This window comes from Mytilus edulis, chromosome 1, assembly GCF_963676685.1.
Source record: "Mytilus edulis chromosome 1, xbMytEdul2.2, whole genome shotgun sequence".
Classification (NCBI taxonomy): Eukaryota; Metazoa; Mollusca; class Bivalvia; order Mytilida; family Mytilidae; genus Mytilus; species Mytilus edulis.
This window is the reverse complement of record NC_092344.1, coordinates 16,112,309-16,131,976: the sequence shown is the minus strand read 5'-3', so window position 1 is coordinate 16,131,976 and position 19,668 is coordinate 16,112,309. Positions and strand designations below refer to the sequence as shown.

Below are 19,668 nucleotides of genomic sequence, written 5' to 3'. Positions count from 1 at the left end.
GAGTTATAAGCCAAAATCTACATTTTACCCCTATGTTCTATTTTTAGCCATGGCGGCCATTTTGGTTGGTCGGCAGGGTCACCGCACACATTTTTTAAACTAGATACCTAGTATGGTTGAATTTGGACCAGTAGTTTTAGAGGAGAAGATTTTTGTAAAAGATAAGAAAAAATTACGAAAAATTGGTTAAAATGACTTTAAAGGGCAATGACTCCTTACGGGGTCATCTGACCATTTTAGTCATATTACCTTATTTGTAGATCTTACTTTGCTGGACATTATTGCTGTTTACAGTGTATCTCTATCTATAATAATATTTAAGATAATAGCCAAAAAACGGTATAATTTCCTTAAAATTGCCAATTCGGGGGCAGCAACCCAACAACCGGTTGTCCGATTCGTCTGAAAATTTCAGGGCAGATAGATCTTTACCTGATAAACAATTTTACCCCCATGTCAGATTTGCTCTAAATGCTTTGGTTTCAGAGTTATAAGCCAAAATCTACATTTTACCCCTATGTTTTAATTTTTAGCCATGGCGACCATCTTGTTTGGTTGGCCGGGTCACGCCACACATTTTTAGCTCACCTGGCCCGTCGTCGTCGTCGTCCGGCGTCGTCTGTTAACCTCTACAAAAATCTTCTCCTCTGAAACCACTTGGCCAAATTGAACCAAACTTAGCCACAATCATCAATGGAGTATTTAGTTTGAAAAAATATGTCCGGCAACCCACCCAACCATCCAAGATGGCCGCCATGGCCACAATCATCATTAGTTTAAACATATTTATTTACAGTGGATTGGGAAACAAGTTTTGCAACTTATATTAATCCCTTTCCACTTTGCGGGTGCGAGTGCTGCCTTGTAGCGGCATTAGCCTGCTCTTTTTCGAAATCTACAAGGGTGTATTTAACGTGCAAGAGATATGGCCCTCTCTTAACACGGGTCAGCCATTTATCGTCCCCGTCCGACGGACTATCATCGTTTCCTCAAGACCATGCTCGCAAATGGTGTCAAGGGAGAGCCGAAAATTCAGTCCCTGAAATTTTTCATCCCAGACGGGAATCGAACCAGGAACCTTTGTGTTAGTAGTCCGATGCACTAACCACTACACCACGGCTCTCTAATCATCATTGGAGTTTCTATCTGGTGACCAGGCCAACCAACCAAGATGGCCGCCATGGCTAAAAATAGAACATAGGGGTAAAATGTAGATTTTGGATTATAACTCTGAAACCAAAGCATTTAGAGCAAATCTGAAAAGGGGTTAAATTGTTTATCCAGTCAATATTTATCTGCTCTGAAAATTTCAGATGAATTGGACAATGGGTTGATGGGTTGCTGCCCCACAATTGGTAATTTTTAAAGAAATATTGCTGTTTTTGGTTATTATCTTGAATATTAGTATAGATAGAGATAAACTGTAAACAGCAATAATGTTCAGCAAAATAAGATCTACAAATAAGTCAACATGACCAAAATGGTCAGTTGACCCTTCAAGGAGTTATTGCCCTTTGTAGTCAATTTTTAATAATTTTCATTAATTTTGTAATTTTTAAAAAAAAATTACGAAATATTTTGCTCTGTGTAACTAATAGGCCAAGTTTATTATAGATAGAGGAAATTGTAAGTAGCAAGAATGTTCAGTAAAGTAAGATCTACAAACACACCACCATCATCAAAACACAATTTTGTCATGAATCCATCTGTGTCCTTTGTTTAATACATGTATGCACATAGACCAAGGTGAGAGACACAGGCTCTTAAGAGCCTCTAGTTTAAACTAGATACCCCAATGATGATTGTGGCCAAGTTTGGATTAATTTTGCCCAATAGTTTCAGAGGAGAAGATTTTTGTAAAAGCTAACGACGGACGACGACGACGACGACGGACGACGGACGCAAAGTGATGTGAAAAGCTTACTTGGCCCTTCGGGGCAGGTGAGCTAAAAAGGGGGAACCGAGAAAAAGTTTCAAAAATTCACAAAGATCGTATGAACGTATGTCAACAATGGACACTAAATTCCAGGAAATTCAACTTCAGCAATTAAAGAAAACATTTGGCAAAATAAATTATTAAAACATCTGTTGCGTCTGGTTCAAGATACGCATGAAATACTGGTATATTATAAAGAGTCTGTGCCTTGTAAATTGTTTATTTGGACTTTGTAATTTTAATATACTAATGATTACTCTGACTTTCAATTAAAATATTGATCCATCATTATCAGTCATTGTTTGGATATTTTAACAATTTAGACAGAAATAAAACAGTGCAGCTGCTTAATCGGTGACCTTTACAAAACTTCACATCAGCTCAAGCTTGGGCTAAAGTATATTTTGTGAATAATACTACAAGAATAGAGGTTAACATTAAAAATATAATATTCCATTCAAATGAAACATTCCTTTCTTGAAAATGATAATCCGTTTTTATCATATGCAAATATTTTAAAGAAATTCGAAAACATTAATTTTTGATTGATATACTAATGAATTATTCAATTTTATTATGAAAATAAAGATATATGGTTGACAATAAAATATGTGTCCATCAGAGTCCAAATTACGTGGATGTAAGCAACTACAGGATGATGTACGACATTCTTAAACGAACAAAACCCATACCGTATAATTAGTTTGTTAGGGTTTTTCTCATTCTTGTCCTTGTGAAATTGACCAGTACTGACACCGTGTTAACGTTAGCATTCTACAATCCAGTTTTGAAATAAAATATCTATAATGCAATCTGAAACTGAAAATTTGGTTTATACAAGACTCATACAAAACAGTCCCCAAATTCATCTTTTATTTCGTATTTGGTTGTTCGAAAATCAGTCAAAGTCTTATTTATGTAAATGTATACGTGCACATACACGTGCATAATGTCGATTCTGTCCGATGAAGCTCATATGACAAAATTCTCATTTTCAAGGCTATCTATAATACTAAAATTACGAGGTCCAATTTGTCAGCCGTCATCGGGTAAAAACGACAAATCAAAGAATTCAACTCTAATATAACTAATATAGGACAATGGTGTAGATTAAAAATTACACCACTCCAGACCCTTTTGTTTTCAGCATAATTAATATTGCCAATAATTAACAAGTTCCGGGTCGAATCCGATACCGATACAAATAGTATATTCAGCTATTATCTTATCTGTATGTTCCGCATTTGACAGGCGCACCACCAAACGGTGTATTTAGGATTTTACTATATACACGGGTCATAATCAAAGGACTGACACTACTAAATTCAATTATTGTCAAATGGTTCCCTATTGTAGTTTTATTCAGCAATCAGCAAGACTTTCTAAGATAACTAATATAGGACAATGCTGTTGATTAAAAAATACTCCATTCCTGTATAGCCAAGACCTTTTGTTTTCCAAATAATTAATATTTCCAATAACTGATAAGTTCCAGGTCGACGGGTTCAAACAGAAAGATTTGAAAGCAGAGAAAACTGTGTATCTTATAATCGACATGACTTATCAGATGACAATACCAATTACTAAAATAAGGCTTAGGCATAGTTATATACTTAAATTCAGTCACGGACCCGCGATATCACGGGTGTGTACTTGTATAAGTTATGATTTAGTGTCACAGGCAGTTGCGGATTGAGTTTTGAAAAAAATGAATACCAATACGACAAATAAGGATATATTGTGGATAAGAAATATAGTTTTATTAGTGTATTACTTGATTATGTAAATAGTAGCACATACATTTATTGTAGTTAATGTCAATCCTACGAGATTTATCTCTTTGTTAAGCATGTTCTATATTTATAAACGTATGCACCGTTTCCAAGATACAAGTCATGTATCTAACCTATCCCTTTAAACACTGACCAATTTTTAAAGTATGTAATGTCGTTTATATCGTGTTGGCAGTTGAAGAATATGTAAAGCTGATTCAACGTATAGTATTTTCAAAGAGGTTCAATGGAATTCACTGACTTCAATAACATTTTGTATCTATTTTCTTATCTTTCGAATGCTGCTTCTGACTTTTGTCACAATCCCTAAAGTAATCAAGTAGCTAAACATACTTGGCCTTTTAAAAATGTTTCGGATTCTAGCGTTCTTTGTGAGGGTCAATAAAATAAATATTTAATTTCATGTTCATAAATGGCGAAATCCGTAAAAACTTGCCAGAATCACTAAAATAATTAAACGCATTCTTTAAATTTCTAATTAAATACTTGCTAAAAAAAGTGTCATCCGTCATTATTGTACACGCGCCTGGCGTACCAAGTTATAAACCGGGTAACATAGATAGATTTTTGCATTCTAGCTAACAATGCTGACATTTCATTTGATAAGCATATCTCTTTTCAGTATGTACTCTAATCTCCTCAATTGCTTCTCTATCTTCTGTGATATATTGCATCTCCATTTACGGTATAACGATTATTATCGGCTGGAAAATCAAGGAACAAACTACAGCTTCAATCTTTTTCACAAAGAACTGTACGTAACAATGTATGTAACATTAGTACATTTGTTTCTACGTTCTCTTGCTTTTGTATTTCGTAGTCACTTTTTTATTACAAATAGACAAATGACTTACGCGATCTATCTATTGAAAAAATATTTTATAAATGAGTCTTTTGTCAGCAATATTTATTTTATAATGAAGTTCATCGATTCTTCCACACTTGAATACATTGAACAATTTAATTGTTCTAGCTATAAAGTTCCGTACTGTTTGTTTTGCCGGATCAATGTTGGCATTAAAAATGTAATGCAAGGCAATCAATGGAAACGTTGTTAATTTTAAATTAAATGGATGTATACGACTGTAAGGACAGTTTTCAGAGTTTATGAAAAAGTCTAAATGACTTGTGTTCAAACGTTATTTTCTGGACTGATATATCTGTTTTTAGGATTAAAAGGTAATTGAAATTTATACATTTTCTTACAAATATGAAATTCCTTATGGTCAGACGAACTTGTACCTCTATATATCATCGTTTCCTTGATTGTACGGAAACGTAATTTAACTTTAACGTTAGGTTAGTTGGGTTTTTTTGTAGCGATAGTCAAACGCTCAATTCAGAAAACAACAGATCAGAATGTCCGGGATATCCCCAAACGTATAGCTTAAAGAGACTATGGTTGATGTTATTAAATGAGGAAGGTAGTAGGAAAAGGTGGTTTCGTTGGAAGAATGAGTGCCATCACAACAGAAAATAAAGTTAGAGAGATTTCTGTCTTTCATACAATAAAGTTTGATGTGTAATACCACCAAATCATAGTACTTCACATCCGTTTGCATACGAAAAAGGGTCGAAAAAGTTTCTCTTGAATTTGACAGTTATAGGAAATTAATCCTACATTTCGTTGCAGTAAAAAATGTCTGCGTCATAAACATATTTTGGGTGTTTCAAAGCACTAAAAAAATAATTGTTGTTTCTATAAAATATTTTAAAACTTAAGGTCACATGGGTGCTAAAGCTTGGTCACATGTTTAAAAGAGGTTAACATTTGATTGGTTCACTTCCGGTGATGGTTATTTTCTTATATGCAATGAAATGTTATGTGAATTTGTCTTTATACTTTCCATGATGTATTTCCTCATTTGAAACAAAGAAAAATTCTGCACAATCGAAAAGTGTAAATTTAACATAGACTAACAGGAAAATATCAATTATGCTATTACACCTATTAAATCATTTAGTTTGTCCATAGATGTAATACATCTTTGGTTTGTCCTTTACAATGTGTTCTTCATTTGAACACAAAAATATAGAATGTTAACTAATGGTGTGGTAAATGTTACACCTAGATGATATTAAATTATATTGGTCAAATAACAACATAATGACCTTCAAAAAGATGAAGAAGGAAAGGAAATTTATGTTTAGAAAATATGTGAAATCTAAGTAAAAGCAAAATAGCAAAATATATGTGAAATCTAAGTGAAAGCAAAATAGCAAAAAATATGTGCATATAAAATATCATCAAATATATAGAAATGTCAATAATGTTATAAAGAAAGTGAAAGTTTAAGATATCTAGTGAAATCTAAGATATCAAGTGAAAATTTAAGATATCTAGTGAAATCTAAGATATCAAGTGAAAATTTATAATATCTAGTGAAATCTAAGATATCAAGTGAAAATGTAAGATATCAAGTGAAATCAAAGATATCAAGTGAAAATGTAAGATATCAAGTGAAAAATCTAAGATATCAAATGTCAAATTAGTGAAAGTTCTGAAATATTGTCATATTATTTAGTAATTCTAGTCAGTAGATCTAGTCATTTTTGTTTTATTCAATACTCAGTAGAATAGTTGTTATTTGATATAAAAATAGACATGGTTAAGAACAATTACAATAACATTCATAGTTATGATTGATGATCAGTATTAACATTGTTTAAAAGGAGACAGTTTATACAAAGCTTTAAGATATTAAGAAGTGACAATTTATACCATTAGTGAAATCCATTAGAACTTTATTAACAATAATGAAGATGTGACAACTTAAACTTTAACAGTGAAATCCAGTAGAACTTTATCTATATTGCACACATTGAATCAGACTTTATTCTTAAAGAGAGAACTGTTATTTAATTTAATTTAATTAGAGTTGAACAGCGAACTTACAAAATAACTCTTTTCAAAAAAGGGGGGATGTCATGTATTGGTCTTACATTGTATTTGGTTATCAGATGTATCTGTATGTTGTACTCTCTTATGTGAAGTCATTAAACATATCTACCATGCTGAACTGAGTTATATGATAAACGATAGATAAACAAAGTATTTAATTTTGTCTGAAATCAATGTCTTCTATTTCAAATACAAAAAAAAACGTTAAAATTTTACTTTGACATACATTTATATCAAATCTCACATTTCTTTTACGTAACTCTGTTCGATTTTTGTTCCATACTTTACTGCAGGTACCTTAGAATAACCTTTATTGATTTGCACACATTTGTATAATGAAGAACTACTGTTATCCGTAAGGTTTTTAATAAATTGTTGTATTATTGTCTTTCATGTTATGACATGTTAAATTGTCTTAGATGTGGTATGTGTTCAATCTAAAGAACTAAAAGTTACTATGAGTAATTGTTGTAGGAGCAGAATGTTGCTTCAAATACTTGTTTGTTGCTTGTCTATGTGCTTTTTATATATACCTTTTTATGTTTCTTCATAACATATATGACGTGGCTCTGTACTTACTCATCCCGTCATTGAGGTCCTACTAAAATGCGACCGGGAGCGCCCGGGTAAATAAAAAGCGCCCGGGGAAAAAAAACGTCCGGGGAAGAAAAAATAGCGTTCGGGGAAAAGAAAAGGCGCCCGGGGAAAATATATAGATATTTTATTGGCATGAGACAACTTTTTGTTGATGAAATAAGTTATGCACATTTATTGTTTTTAATTTTAGACTAGTAATTTTCAAATTCAGATAATAGACATTTGTAATAAAACAAGTATGAATGTTTCAATTTCAACAATAATATTATTTATGAATACTATTTCGAAAGACTGATTATAATGGATCACAGTTTATGCGGAAGATTTATAAAATGTAAGACATCAAAAGGCATGTTTTTCAAAAACGATATCAAAATGAAAAATGTAAAAAAAACGACTTAAATTTCAAAGATAAATAAAAATTTAATCGAAATTAAAAGAGTTACACATAATACATTAACAAATAAAGCAGTACTATGCATGTACGGTAGTTAACACAAGGGGGTGTGTTACTAGTATTGTACAATGGTAAATTTGGGTATTCTTGTCTTTAATTTTTTACTAAAATGCTTTTTAAGGGGCCAGCTGAAGGACACCTACGGGTGCGGGAGTTTCTCGCTACATTGAAGACCCATTGGTGGCCTTCGGCTGTTGTCTGCTCTATGGTCGGGTTGTTGTCGCTTTGACACATTCCTCATTTCCTTTCTCAATTTTATTGGTTTGTATGCCTATTTTGTGCTCCTTTGTTACATGCTTGAATAGGCCTTTTTAGTGATTAGGATTAAAGCACAATGTTGACTGCTGTATTATTGACATTTAAGTCTGTTTGCTTTGTTCACGCATCGTAGTCAATATAATGAAATTTGATGCGACTGTCATACAAGTAAGGGTTTAGCTAGCTATAAAACTAGTTTGCAATCCACCAGTTTCAATCATCATTTTCTACATAAGATAAGAAAATGCCTGTACCAAGTCAGGAATATGACAGTTGTTTTCCTTTCATTTGATGTGTTTGGGCTTTTGATTTTGCCATTTGATAAGGGACTTTCCGTTTTGAACTTTCCTCGGAGTTTAGTTGGGTTTCTTTCACGTTTAAAATAAAAATGGCTCTAAATAGATAAACTGAAATTCAAGACGTGGTGGTAAGGTTTTCGATTTCAACGTCTATTATTGCCTGAAGTATGGGTTTTTAGCTTTGTCATGATCTTATCATAGGAACATAACAATCGTCGAAACATTCTTTCAAAAAAAAAGACTCAAATGATTGCTAATTGGCAGCTAATAATATTCTTTTTGATGTTTTGAAATTACCCCGATTTTAGCGGTTACAAAGAACTTTTTCAAAAAAACAACGTTACATTGAATCAGGAGACAGCAACAAAGCAAATAGCCTGTTTGAAAACTTTTTTATATTTTTTCGCATATTGTTCATGCATCAGAACGCGTAAAATCTTACACTAAAAAATATCATTGCACTTACGCCTATTTCAAAGGAATCATAATTTGAGTTAGCGTCAATACAAATACATTTCATTTGTTTCATTTCATAATGAACATATATGATCACATTCATTTAAATATTTCATAAGTTAGTCCTAGGACTGCAGGTCATTTGTATTTAATAAGGCCCACGTTGCATGTTTTCGTATATACATAATTGAAAAAAATCTTTAAGATGGATCCCATGCATACAATAAATTTCTTTGATGAATATTTTTGACCGCAATCTAAGATCAAGTACCGACGTAATAGTAACTCGGATGAACCTTATACACGATGGCTGTTATATGAATAAAAAAAATATCTTCCCGTAGACTGCTTAAAACATGTTTCTAAAAAAAAAAGTTCATCAGAATATACCACGACCTTGTTGATAAAATTTCCGTATCAACTTCAAACATAATACACGGTGACGTTGAATTATAAATTCTAGGTTCTGACGTTGTTTATTATCTTTATCAAGTGTTATCGTAATCTTTTATTTGTCTTCGTGATTATTTCTTTTACTGTTTAGTCTAATTTTGGTAATATCCATTTGGCGTGGTTCGGTACTTAAACATCCCGTCATTGTTTTCTTTTTTTGTTATGGTAAATTTGTGTAATATGTCTTTCATTTTTGCTAATGCGCTTTGTCTATATGCCTTATAGTGTTTCTCTGTTGCCATATTTGTATGTATTTATAGTGATAAAGATTATAATACAATGTTGACTGCTGTACCCTTATTTTTGACATTTTTACCTTTTATGTCTGTTTGTTTTATTCGCACATTGTTTTCAGTATAATGCAATTGTATGCGACTGACATACGAGTGAGAGGTTTAGGTAGCTTAAAAATCAGGTTTAATCAGCTATTTTCTACATAAGAAAATGTCTGTACCAATTTAGGAATATGACAGATGTCATCCATTCGTTTGAGATGTTTGAGCTTTTGATTTTGCCACTGGATTAGGGACTAAAATACACTTATTCTAAAAGGTTACCAATTCATCGCTGTAATAAGACCATTGGACATTGTTTTATTGGTATAAATATTGATTTTGTTATCAGTTAATTAAAAGCTAATTAATTATTACTTGTATGTTACATATATATACACATTCATGGATCTACAATCTGTCAATACCTGTATCTTGAAATTGCGCAAGGTCATGTTTTTTTTCTGACTGTTTATGACGTCTTTTAAAACACGAAATCCATTGGATGTTGGATGTGTACGGATTGATAATTTAGTCTTAGATGCATGATATTTTTATTATTAGTTGTAAGATGCTTTGAACTAGCTGTCAGTTAACTGCGAGTACTCTCATAGCGGTGCCTAGTGTCTTTTTGTTGTAGGGATGTACAAGTACCCGTCCTCGTCCTATTTTTATCCATCTGATAAGTTGACCCTTTTTCAACTGATTTTTATAGTTCGTTCTTATGTTGTACTATTATACCACTGTCCCAGGTTAAGGGGAAGCGTTGGGATCCCACTCACAACTTTAACCCCGCCACATTCTGTATGTATGTGCCTGTCCCAAGTCAGGAGCTTGTAATTCAGTGGTTGTCGTTTGTTTAAGTGTTACACATTTGTGTATCGTTCATTTTTTATACATTAATTAGGCCGTTAGTTTTCTCGTTTGAATTGTTTTACATTGTCATTTCGGGGCCTTTTATAGCTGACTATGCGGTTTGAGCTGTTTTTCCGTTTATTTGTACTGTACTACTGTCACGTATTGTTGTCATTTTAGAGGTATTTTTAACATTGCCATATAGACTAGAGGTTTGTCTACCAAAACAAACCAGGTTCAATCACCCATTTTGTCTTAAAATGGTTTATACCAGGTTAGAAATATGGCAGTTTTTATTAAATAGTTCTATTCTATGTGTGTTGGCGTTTGTTTTTGTAGCAGTTACGTGTTTCTGTTGTTCTGTTGTTTTCTCTCTTATGATTGGCATGTTCCCTAGGTTTGGTTTTGTGACCCGGATTTAAATTAAATCGGTTTATGACTACTAAAGTATTGAAAAGCGCTATACTCCTGTTGCCTTAATATATATACATATTTTATGTATATCAATTATCACATTTTCTTCATTAAAATTTAGGCCAGTATGAGTATAATCGAGTCATACCTACTAAACCCGTGTGGAACCTGCGTTTTCCAAGTATTTTTCACTTGGCTGGGCAATACTCGTAATCCGTGATTTATTTACAGACTCTGCTAACAATAGTCTGGTCATGGTACCGATAAGTCATACAAGCTGAATGCAATAGTAAAATCAGTTAGGCTTTTAATGATTTTTTTTCATATATTGAAGCACACACATTAAAAATTAAGTGATAATTGTATTAATTTATTTAAAAGCTTTTGCTCAAATAAATGCATCTATAAATGATTTAAAAATAAAAGTTAACCATAATTAATCAATACGAGAGTTTAGCGTTATCCAGTATATAATAGCACAAGTCCCTTATAAAACGTGTTATATTATCTGCCGATGATGTAAAATAAATATGATTGTAAATAAACCTTCAACCGCTGGCATGATGAGTTTCGGTAACTTAAATAATTATAGATATTTCCCAACAATTTATTATATGTAATTTAAAGTTTAGCAAAAGTGCAATCAATTATTTATAATACTGTTGTATTATTTGCTTCATTGCACAATAAGATAAGCAAAACAATATTACAAGTTTGATGAAGCGTTCGGTTACATTTTTTCCTGGTTTCAAACGTGTTTTTGAATATCAAAAAGAAGTGCGTATTTTTTGTGGATAAAATAACTACGATTTTTTTCAAGGTCATCGTTTAAAAAAAAAATTCTTAAAAGTATCACATTTATGGCAGATACTCGTGTATAGTAACTGACAGAACTTCGGCTATACACGGTGTTAATTTGGTTTATATGCTTTTAAATTTTGTCATAAGTTTTGGATTTTCAAATATGTTGAAAACGAGTGTCATTGAAGAGACTGGTCGAAATTTGCATCTGGTGCAGTAAAATTGATACCGTTCATATAACACAATGTTGACCGTTATACCCCTATTTTGACATATTTACCTATTATTTTTGTTTATTTTGTTCACACATCATTGTCAGTATACTAAAATGTTATCCAACTGTTATACCAGTGAGAGGTTTAGCTAGCTATACAAACAGGTGTGATCCACAATTTTGTCCATTCGTTTGATGTGTTTGAGCAATCAGTTGATTAGGAACTTTTCATTAAAATTTTCCTCGGAGTTTGGAATTTTTGATATTTTGCTTCTTATTATGTCTACAACGTTTACTTGGTCAATATCTCTGTTTGTGGACGGTAAGTTCTCGATGGTATCACGAGCCAAGTAACCAGTCCTTTGAAACTAGCTGAAATTACGGATATAGTGTTATTAATATTTGCCGCTTAAAAAAAATTATAAATTACTAGTAATCTAATCAAAGAAATAAAAGCTATGATTGCATGATATAAAAAAAAATGTGGTATGATTGCCAATGAGACAACTCTCCACAAGACACCAAAATGACACAAAAATCAACAACTATAGGTGTTTTTTGTCCTTTCCGTTTATAAGCTCTTCAATATTTTGGTTAGGTTTCGATTTTCAAATTGTTTGTCCTCATTTATTTCCAAAATGCGCACATGATGCAGTAAAACAAACAATAAGTGTTAAATTACCTTTTGATATTAAAATCGTTATTAACTCATCTTGGAAGAGTTCTCATTTCAAGCAACCGCGTGCTACGCAGGGTATAAAGATCAGACGGAAGATGATTTTAATTGAGACTACATCGACAAACAAACATAACGCTTCATACATTCCATGCGTTCGATGCGCTTTCTTGATCGACCATCATAAAGAACAACCAAACCTAAACATTGGAAAGTAAATAAAGGCAACAGTAGTTTACCGCTGTTTGAAAGTCATAAATCGATTTAGAGAAAACAAATACGGGTAGGATATAGGTAGAAACGGTATGAACTAAATGAGCGAAAAGGACATAAAAATAGCTAAAATCATCTAAGATCATCTTTGCTTCAAAAAAGTTGAAATCGAAGTTGGATAGAAGGTTCAACTAGTATATGCCCACGTTTTAAAACTTGTTAAGTGAATGAAAATATGTTGGCATGGTTGAGTCTTATACGTTAGTATACACTGAATTAATGGAAAGATAACAACAGGTAATTAGGAGCTAATCAATAAACAACAAGTTTAAAATAAGCCTTGAGATTAAAAAAGTAACTTTAAATGTTGTAAATTGGCGTAAGAGTTACATCGATATTTTCTTTTGTTTCTGTGTTTGAGATGTGTTCTGAGTTGGTATTGAGTAACCTTGTCTCTTGTTTTAATTTCATTGTATTTGCGAATTTTGTGTATTTGATAACAACGGATTGAAATAAGCCAGATCTATTGCATTAAACATTCAAAAAATCAATTCTACAGAAACAGAAAAATAAAAATGAGTATTATTGATAAAATCTAATATAAATTTGTGCTATTTTATGTTTTAAGAAGAAATAAATATGATTGCTATTGATTCAAATTGGCAAATAACAACTGTTGGATTAAGGATTTATCAGATTTTTATTCCAAATTTATCCTTGCGGGAGGATATGTTTTTTTTTTAAATCAATTGTTTGGATCTAGATTTCTAAAAATTTAAAAGTGAAACTATACGTTATTTTTTTCTATGAAAAAATCTTTAAAAACAATAACAAGTTGTTCAGAATGATAAAATTAAAGATTGTAAATCATTTGTAAAAGTAATGACTGGTACTATTAATTTGGATTTGAGCATTTCTATTACTCAACATTTTACATATAAAAATGAATATAGCACGTAATGTTTACTTCAATCACATGTTATTCCAAATACATTCAAATCGACAATATGAAAAAAAAACTCATTTTAAACGTATGCAAACCGATTGTTCCATCGAACTCATTTGCTATACTTAGTATATGGTAAAATGTTTGTATAAAACGACATTTTGCTTATTTTCCAATCAAAAACATGTGTATCGGGATAAAAACATATTTCTTGTTAACAAAAATACTGTTCGGGTCAAATAACCGAGGGACTCGAAATGTTTTCATGAAACACCGGCGGATGATACCAAGGAGATATGAAAACTCATAAGCCGATGACAAAATAACACTCAAAGAACGAAGAACGACCGAAGTAAAAACGACAACAAATATGTAAAAAAAAAAACACACACACCATAGAAAAGCAAAGGCAACAGAAAAAAAACGCCAAAAACTGTGTTATCTCGTGTTATCTGGAATAGTAGGCTGAATATAATCAACACGTAGCATTTGTCGTGTTGTTTATGTAAGTACAAACTCGGTTATAAGTCTAATTCAGTATTGTCACAAACGAAGAAAAAAAAATTCTAACGACCAACCAGCACGTGATGGGGTCCGCAAAATTTTTTTAGGACTTTCTTCAACTTCACCAGTTGTAACCCTTGTTTTTTTTCAATCAGCAATCCTCTATCAATTAGAGAAATCATAATTGAATAATGAAAAAAATAATAAAAAATACTGAAATCCAATGCATATTCAAGGAGAAGTCCATAAAAACTAGGAAAACCTTTAGAATATTGTATGTATTAGGAGATCATATACATTGAATAAAACTGCATAAAACATTCACATAGAAAATGTTGATATTTTTACAGAATGTCTTGCTGGTGATGTGTGTACCGATGAAGGAGAATCTATTTACTGTAGTAGTGGCTGTTGTGGTTCATACAGAGACCATCACTGCTGTTCACATACAGGACTCATTGTTGGCATAGTAGTTTGCGTAGCTATTATAACAGGCATTGTTGTAATTTACTGTTATTTAAAGCATCGAAATAGGAAACGCACACATGCGCAATTCTTGAGACCAGCTGTACATGGACAACCTGTTCCTCTTGTGAATAATATAAATCGAGGTATGCATTGGAGTTTTCAAACACATTGTTTCAAATTATTTCAGATTACTATTTGAGTAGTTGATTGTGAATTTATCATGCTTGCAGCTAATAATGTGAATTTGATATTGATGACAATATATCTCTTGATATTGTATATAGCTGTGTGAGGTAAAGGTTTAGATTTGAATAATTCACAGTTGGTTAGGGAAGTGTCAATATCTAACATCACAGCAAACTAGATGCATAAAATGCTACTCAATTTTTTAAGGAAAATCAGGAAACCATATTTTAATCAATCGCCTAAAAGGATAAGATAAGGGCTGAGGGTTACAAATAGGGAAATGGTCGAAATTACCAACAAATGAAAGACAGCCGTGGTTTGATTAAAAGAGAGCAGTTTTCAAATTTTCATAAAATATTTATACTTTTTAATCTTTTTGGCGTACTCCCTTTGTTTATTTATAAGTTTTATTTATTTTATCATTGGTTGTTTTCATGTCTTTATAAATAGTTTTTTTTTTTAAAGGTCCAGCAACAATAGCAGGACCAGCCTTGCCGGGATATCCGCCACCATATGAATACTGCTACAACCAACCGCCAATACAACCAAAGGGTCCACCTCCCGCATATGATGTCGTGTACAGGACTGCAGCTGGAATAGGTGCTACTCCGAGTAATAACAACGGCGGATATCCGCCACCAGTTAGCTAGAGACAAATGTATAAAAAAAATTGCATTGCTGTGATATGACATTTTATGTGTAAATTTGAAAAATTGTTTTAATGAATGATTTCATCAAAAGTTCATTGGTTTTGGGAAATGAAAACGAAATCTTCATTTGTAAACTCCTTAAATATCTTGCTCAATAGGTAAAGCAGTTGATTTTCAGAATTGCTAACCAAACAATTTATTGTTTAACAACGATGGTACCTACTATTTTAAGTCATTTTAACGATGTTTTCTACTCATGATTTCAGTGAATAATGAAGGCAATTGAAAAAAAAATGCGTCTGTCTTTCGGAATGTCTTAAAAAATATAATTAAAAATTGATCTTAGCAGTAATTTCAATTTATGAGTTATTACTGTTAAACCGTTCCTTCTTGTACAGGACAGTATTTTATCTTATTTATCAGTATTTAGTTATGATGTTTTATTTGTTATTCTGATTAGATGTTGATTTATATCTTATCGTTTGTGGTTTTAATTCTATTTTTCATATTTTCTATATAGACTTTTGATCAAAAGAAAAAAAAATACAATTAATTACACCATTACTAACATAATTCTATACTAGTCAACAAAAGAAAAAATACACGACTTTTTTTCAAATTAAAGATGATGTATTCCATTTAAAGAAAATTTGGGGGGGAAAAGTCTACACAAAACGACAATTTTAAAAAACAGAAGTTCCAACTAATGATACCAACCTCTCATTTAACGGTTAAGACAATGTTTGCCATCAATTCTTGTTTTAAAAATCATACAGTTTCTTCGCTTATTTAAAAAGCAAAGTTCGGCCCCACAAGAAATCGTTAAAATGTATACATTATCAATTGGTTTACCATAGACATTATGTGTAAAGTGAAATAAAAAAAAACGGTACCAATCTTAAAACTAATCCGAAAGGTTTCAAATTTAAAGTGTGTTGTTTTCTAATCTACAGCATTTATTTGAGACGATTTTTTTTTGTTTGTTAAATGCATTTTAAAAAACACTTTTTTTTTACCAAAAAATAAAAACAAAACAATATTTCAACCCATTAACATGAACATAACTTGATTACCATATTGAATATCTTAAAACACAAATTTGAAAATTCATTTAGCACTTAGAAAATTGTGTGTCAATTTTTTATCCAACTTTCCGCAAAAATAATTTACACCCTATTATCGTTTACACGGAATTTAGTAACTTTCCGACAGGTTTGCTATTCATTATCATATGTGCATATATTGCAAATGAAAGCTTTTTAAAATAGTGTATCTCGTTTTGTTTTATGTTTAATACTTTTTGATAAATTTTATTCCAAAGTCGTGTATCGTTTCTTTTGTTGACTAGTATTTTTTAATATGCTACATCAAATAACACCATTACAAAATCAATCCCGCATTTAACACTCAATTTTTTAGAAATTTACCCGTGACGTCACTTTTTGTGGCTTTGATACATTCGTATGACGCGTAATTCATAATTCTATTTTGCTGTATTTGTGTACTGTTTTAAACAAATTGTAGGTGTTCCTTGTTATTCTGTGGTTTACATGTCAAAATGTACTATTATATTATTTATTTATGTATTTTTCTGTCATGAGTGTTCTTGTATTTTATTGTTCTGTATTTCTGTCACATAATGTTGTCATTTTTAGGGTATTTTAACATTGCCATTAAGCTGGAGATTGTGCTAGTCATTTATACAGGTTTACCATTAAAAAAAATGGCAGTTGTTATTAAATATTTTGTTTCTATGTCTGTAGGCGTTTCTTTTTGTAGCAGTTAAATGCTTCTGTTGTTTCGTCGGTTTCCCTCTTGTGGTCGGTGTGTTTCCCTCGGTTGTGGTTTGTGACCCGGATTAGTTCGTTTCATTGTATGTTGCATTGGCGTCTGTCTTTGTTGTTTCTGTTTCTGTTCATCAGTTGTTTTCTTTATCATAGATTTTTTTGTTATTCATTTATATGTTGTCTGTACTTTAAAAAAGTCACTTTGCATGTGTTGCTCAATGTTATATTTTTTTCTATGCATGTGTTTTTAATTTTGTGGAAATTGAGTTGCTAAATCTTCCGTTTTCTTTCTTGTGTGTTAGTGGCCGTTTTTGTCAGTTCATCGTTGTTCTGTTTGGCCATGTTGTTTTCTGCGTTTCTTTAACTAATGGGTTATGATAGACCCTTTGTTTTTTCCAATCTCCATTCTAATTTAGATTTTATTCAATAGAGAATGTATCATGCACGAAGTAAGAGAAAATATTTTTATATATATAAATGTATTCATGGTTCAGCTTCAGATACAGATTTTATGATTAAAATATAATTTCCAGCAGGAGTGTGTGTATGAATAGAAATGAAAGAAATCTTAAAGAATCAACAATTTGAAAATACATTATCAAAAGTCGACTGGAAAGGATTTTTTTAAAACATACCAATTTGTATAAGAGACAGCGCAAACCATTTGAAGATAAAAAAAAAATATATATATATTAAGGAATTTGTAGTAACTACAGTTCACAAACTCTAATGCGACGTTGATATTGGAAGCTTTTTTATTATTTCTTGTAGATACTGTTTGTTTATATTTCTCTTCAACGTATTCATTACAGTATATCACTTTTTGGATTAAACATTGCTAATAAAGGTCAATACAGAAAAGCGCTTCGAACACAAAAAAATAATTTCAAATATTTGTCCGGGTGTTTATTTGTTATAATTAACAATATAGTTGAACGCCTAGCTAAGTATGATATGCGTTACAGAACACACAGACGTTTGTCTATGCTCAGGCTGCTTATTGTTGGTACCTATATTCGCTAAATTAGTTATGTATTTATTTTGAAGAAATTGCAACTTACGTTTATAAAACACTTTGAATGTCCATTTTGAATGTTGATTTTGATAGTGATAATAGTTTATCTTGCTTGGTTTTTTTATTTCTGTTTCCTTGCAAAATTGTATTATTATGTCTATAGAAAATGTTCGTTTTTATTATTTTGTTATAATTATATCAATTAAAAAGTAAGTTTAAGTTTCAGTTACTTCTCGCTTATCAATACCATATACATATATATGTATATTATTCTCGTCATAATTCTCTCGAGCGAGACTTACTAGAGGTAACTCATTTTTTGGGATGTTCACATAAGTCATTCTTTAGTTCTCTATTGTTTTTGCTGAATTGTTTGTTTTTTCGTTGTCTTTGGTTTGCTGTCTAATTAACGTTTATCAAACATCTCCATATCGAACAAACACAATGTAGGCTTAAATAACATTATTAGAATCAAATGTGTGGAAGCTGTAAATATATGTAATTCAAACTGCCTTAATAAGTAGCAACTGCAGTTTTGCCGATGGTCAAAACTCCAAAAACCAGTTTGAGGAAAAAACGACCGTAGAAAATACAACTGGGGTAATTACATGAACCATAAAAATAGAGATTATGTCAATAAACTCATCGTAGATACCAGGAATGAAATTATTAATTTGCGTCAGACGCGTGTTTTGTCTAGAAAAGACTCATCAGTGACGCTCGAATCAAAATATTTAAAGGTCAAATAAAGTACGAAGATGAAGAGCATAAGGGTCTCCTGCAATGCATAGAGATATTTAAAAAATATGTTTATGTAATCGTCAATGAGAACGACTACAGAGGCAGCTTGTCAATTCCTCGGAATCAAGAGACATGTTGTTATTAACTTAACAAATTTGAAATTGCTTCATCTAAAAGGCTTTTCTTACTAACAACCGCCAGCGACTCTCAAAATTAAGGATATGCATGTATCAATACAAAAAGGACCGTAGGAGCTACAAAAACGTTCAAGGTCAGCATGACATGAAGGTATTGAAACTTTCATCTTTTGATACATCTTATGGTATGTAAGTTATGAGTTCTGCTGTTGTTTACAGCCTCTATTAAAGAGGCATTAGCTGTCAAATTCATGTTCACCGATTTAACTCAAATACGCATTTATGATCTATAACATTCTAAAACGTATATCTAAATTTCAAAAAGTCTAAAATAAACAATTAACAAGACATGGACTCAATAATATGTATCAGCATTTCATGTTTATTTTAGTCTCGAAGCCATCTGATTAACCATCGAGAAGACCTTTAAAGACTGCCAAAGGTCATATCACCAAATAAAAACATAAAAATAAATATAAATAGATAGCGAGCACGTGTAAATGAATTTTTAGGTGTTTTTGTAACCATGCCATAGGTTAAATCAAATATATTAATCATCATTTTAACATTTACAATAAGGATTTTTTTAATTTATCAAATCAGTTAACAAAATCGTTCACCCTGTATGAATAAATGAT

General features: G+C 31.5%; 1 protein-coding gene across 1 annotated transcript; it reads left to right on the top strand.

Annotated features, from left to right (window-relative positions):
- The first annotated feature begins 4,718 nt into the window (after positions 1 to 4,718).
- On the top strand, positions 4,719 to 18,381 carry LOC139524915 (uncharacterized). The gene is made up of 3 exons (XM_071320087.1): positions 4,719 to 4,908; positions 14,397 to 14,657; positions 15,166 to 18,381. The coding sequence occupies exons 1-3, from the start codon at positions 4,851 to 4,853 to the stop codon at positions 15,348 to 15,350; spliced, it is 504 nt and encodes a 167-aa protein (XP_071176188.1). The 5' UTR covers positions 4,719 to 4,850; the 3' UTR covers positions 15,351 to 18,381.
- Positions 18,382 to 19,668: the final 1,287 nt, after the last annotated feature.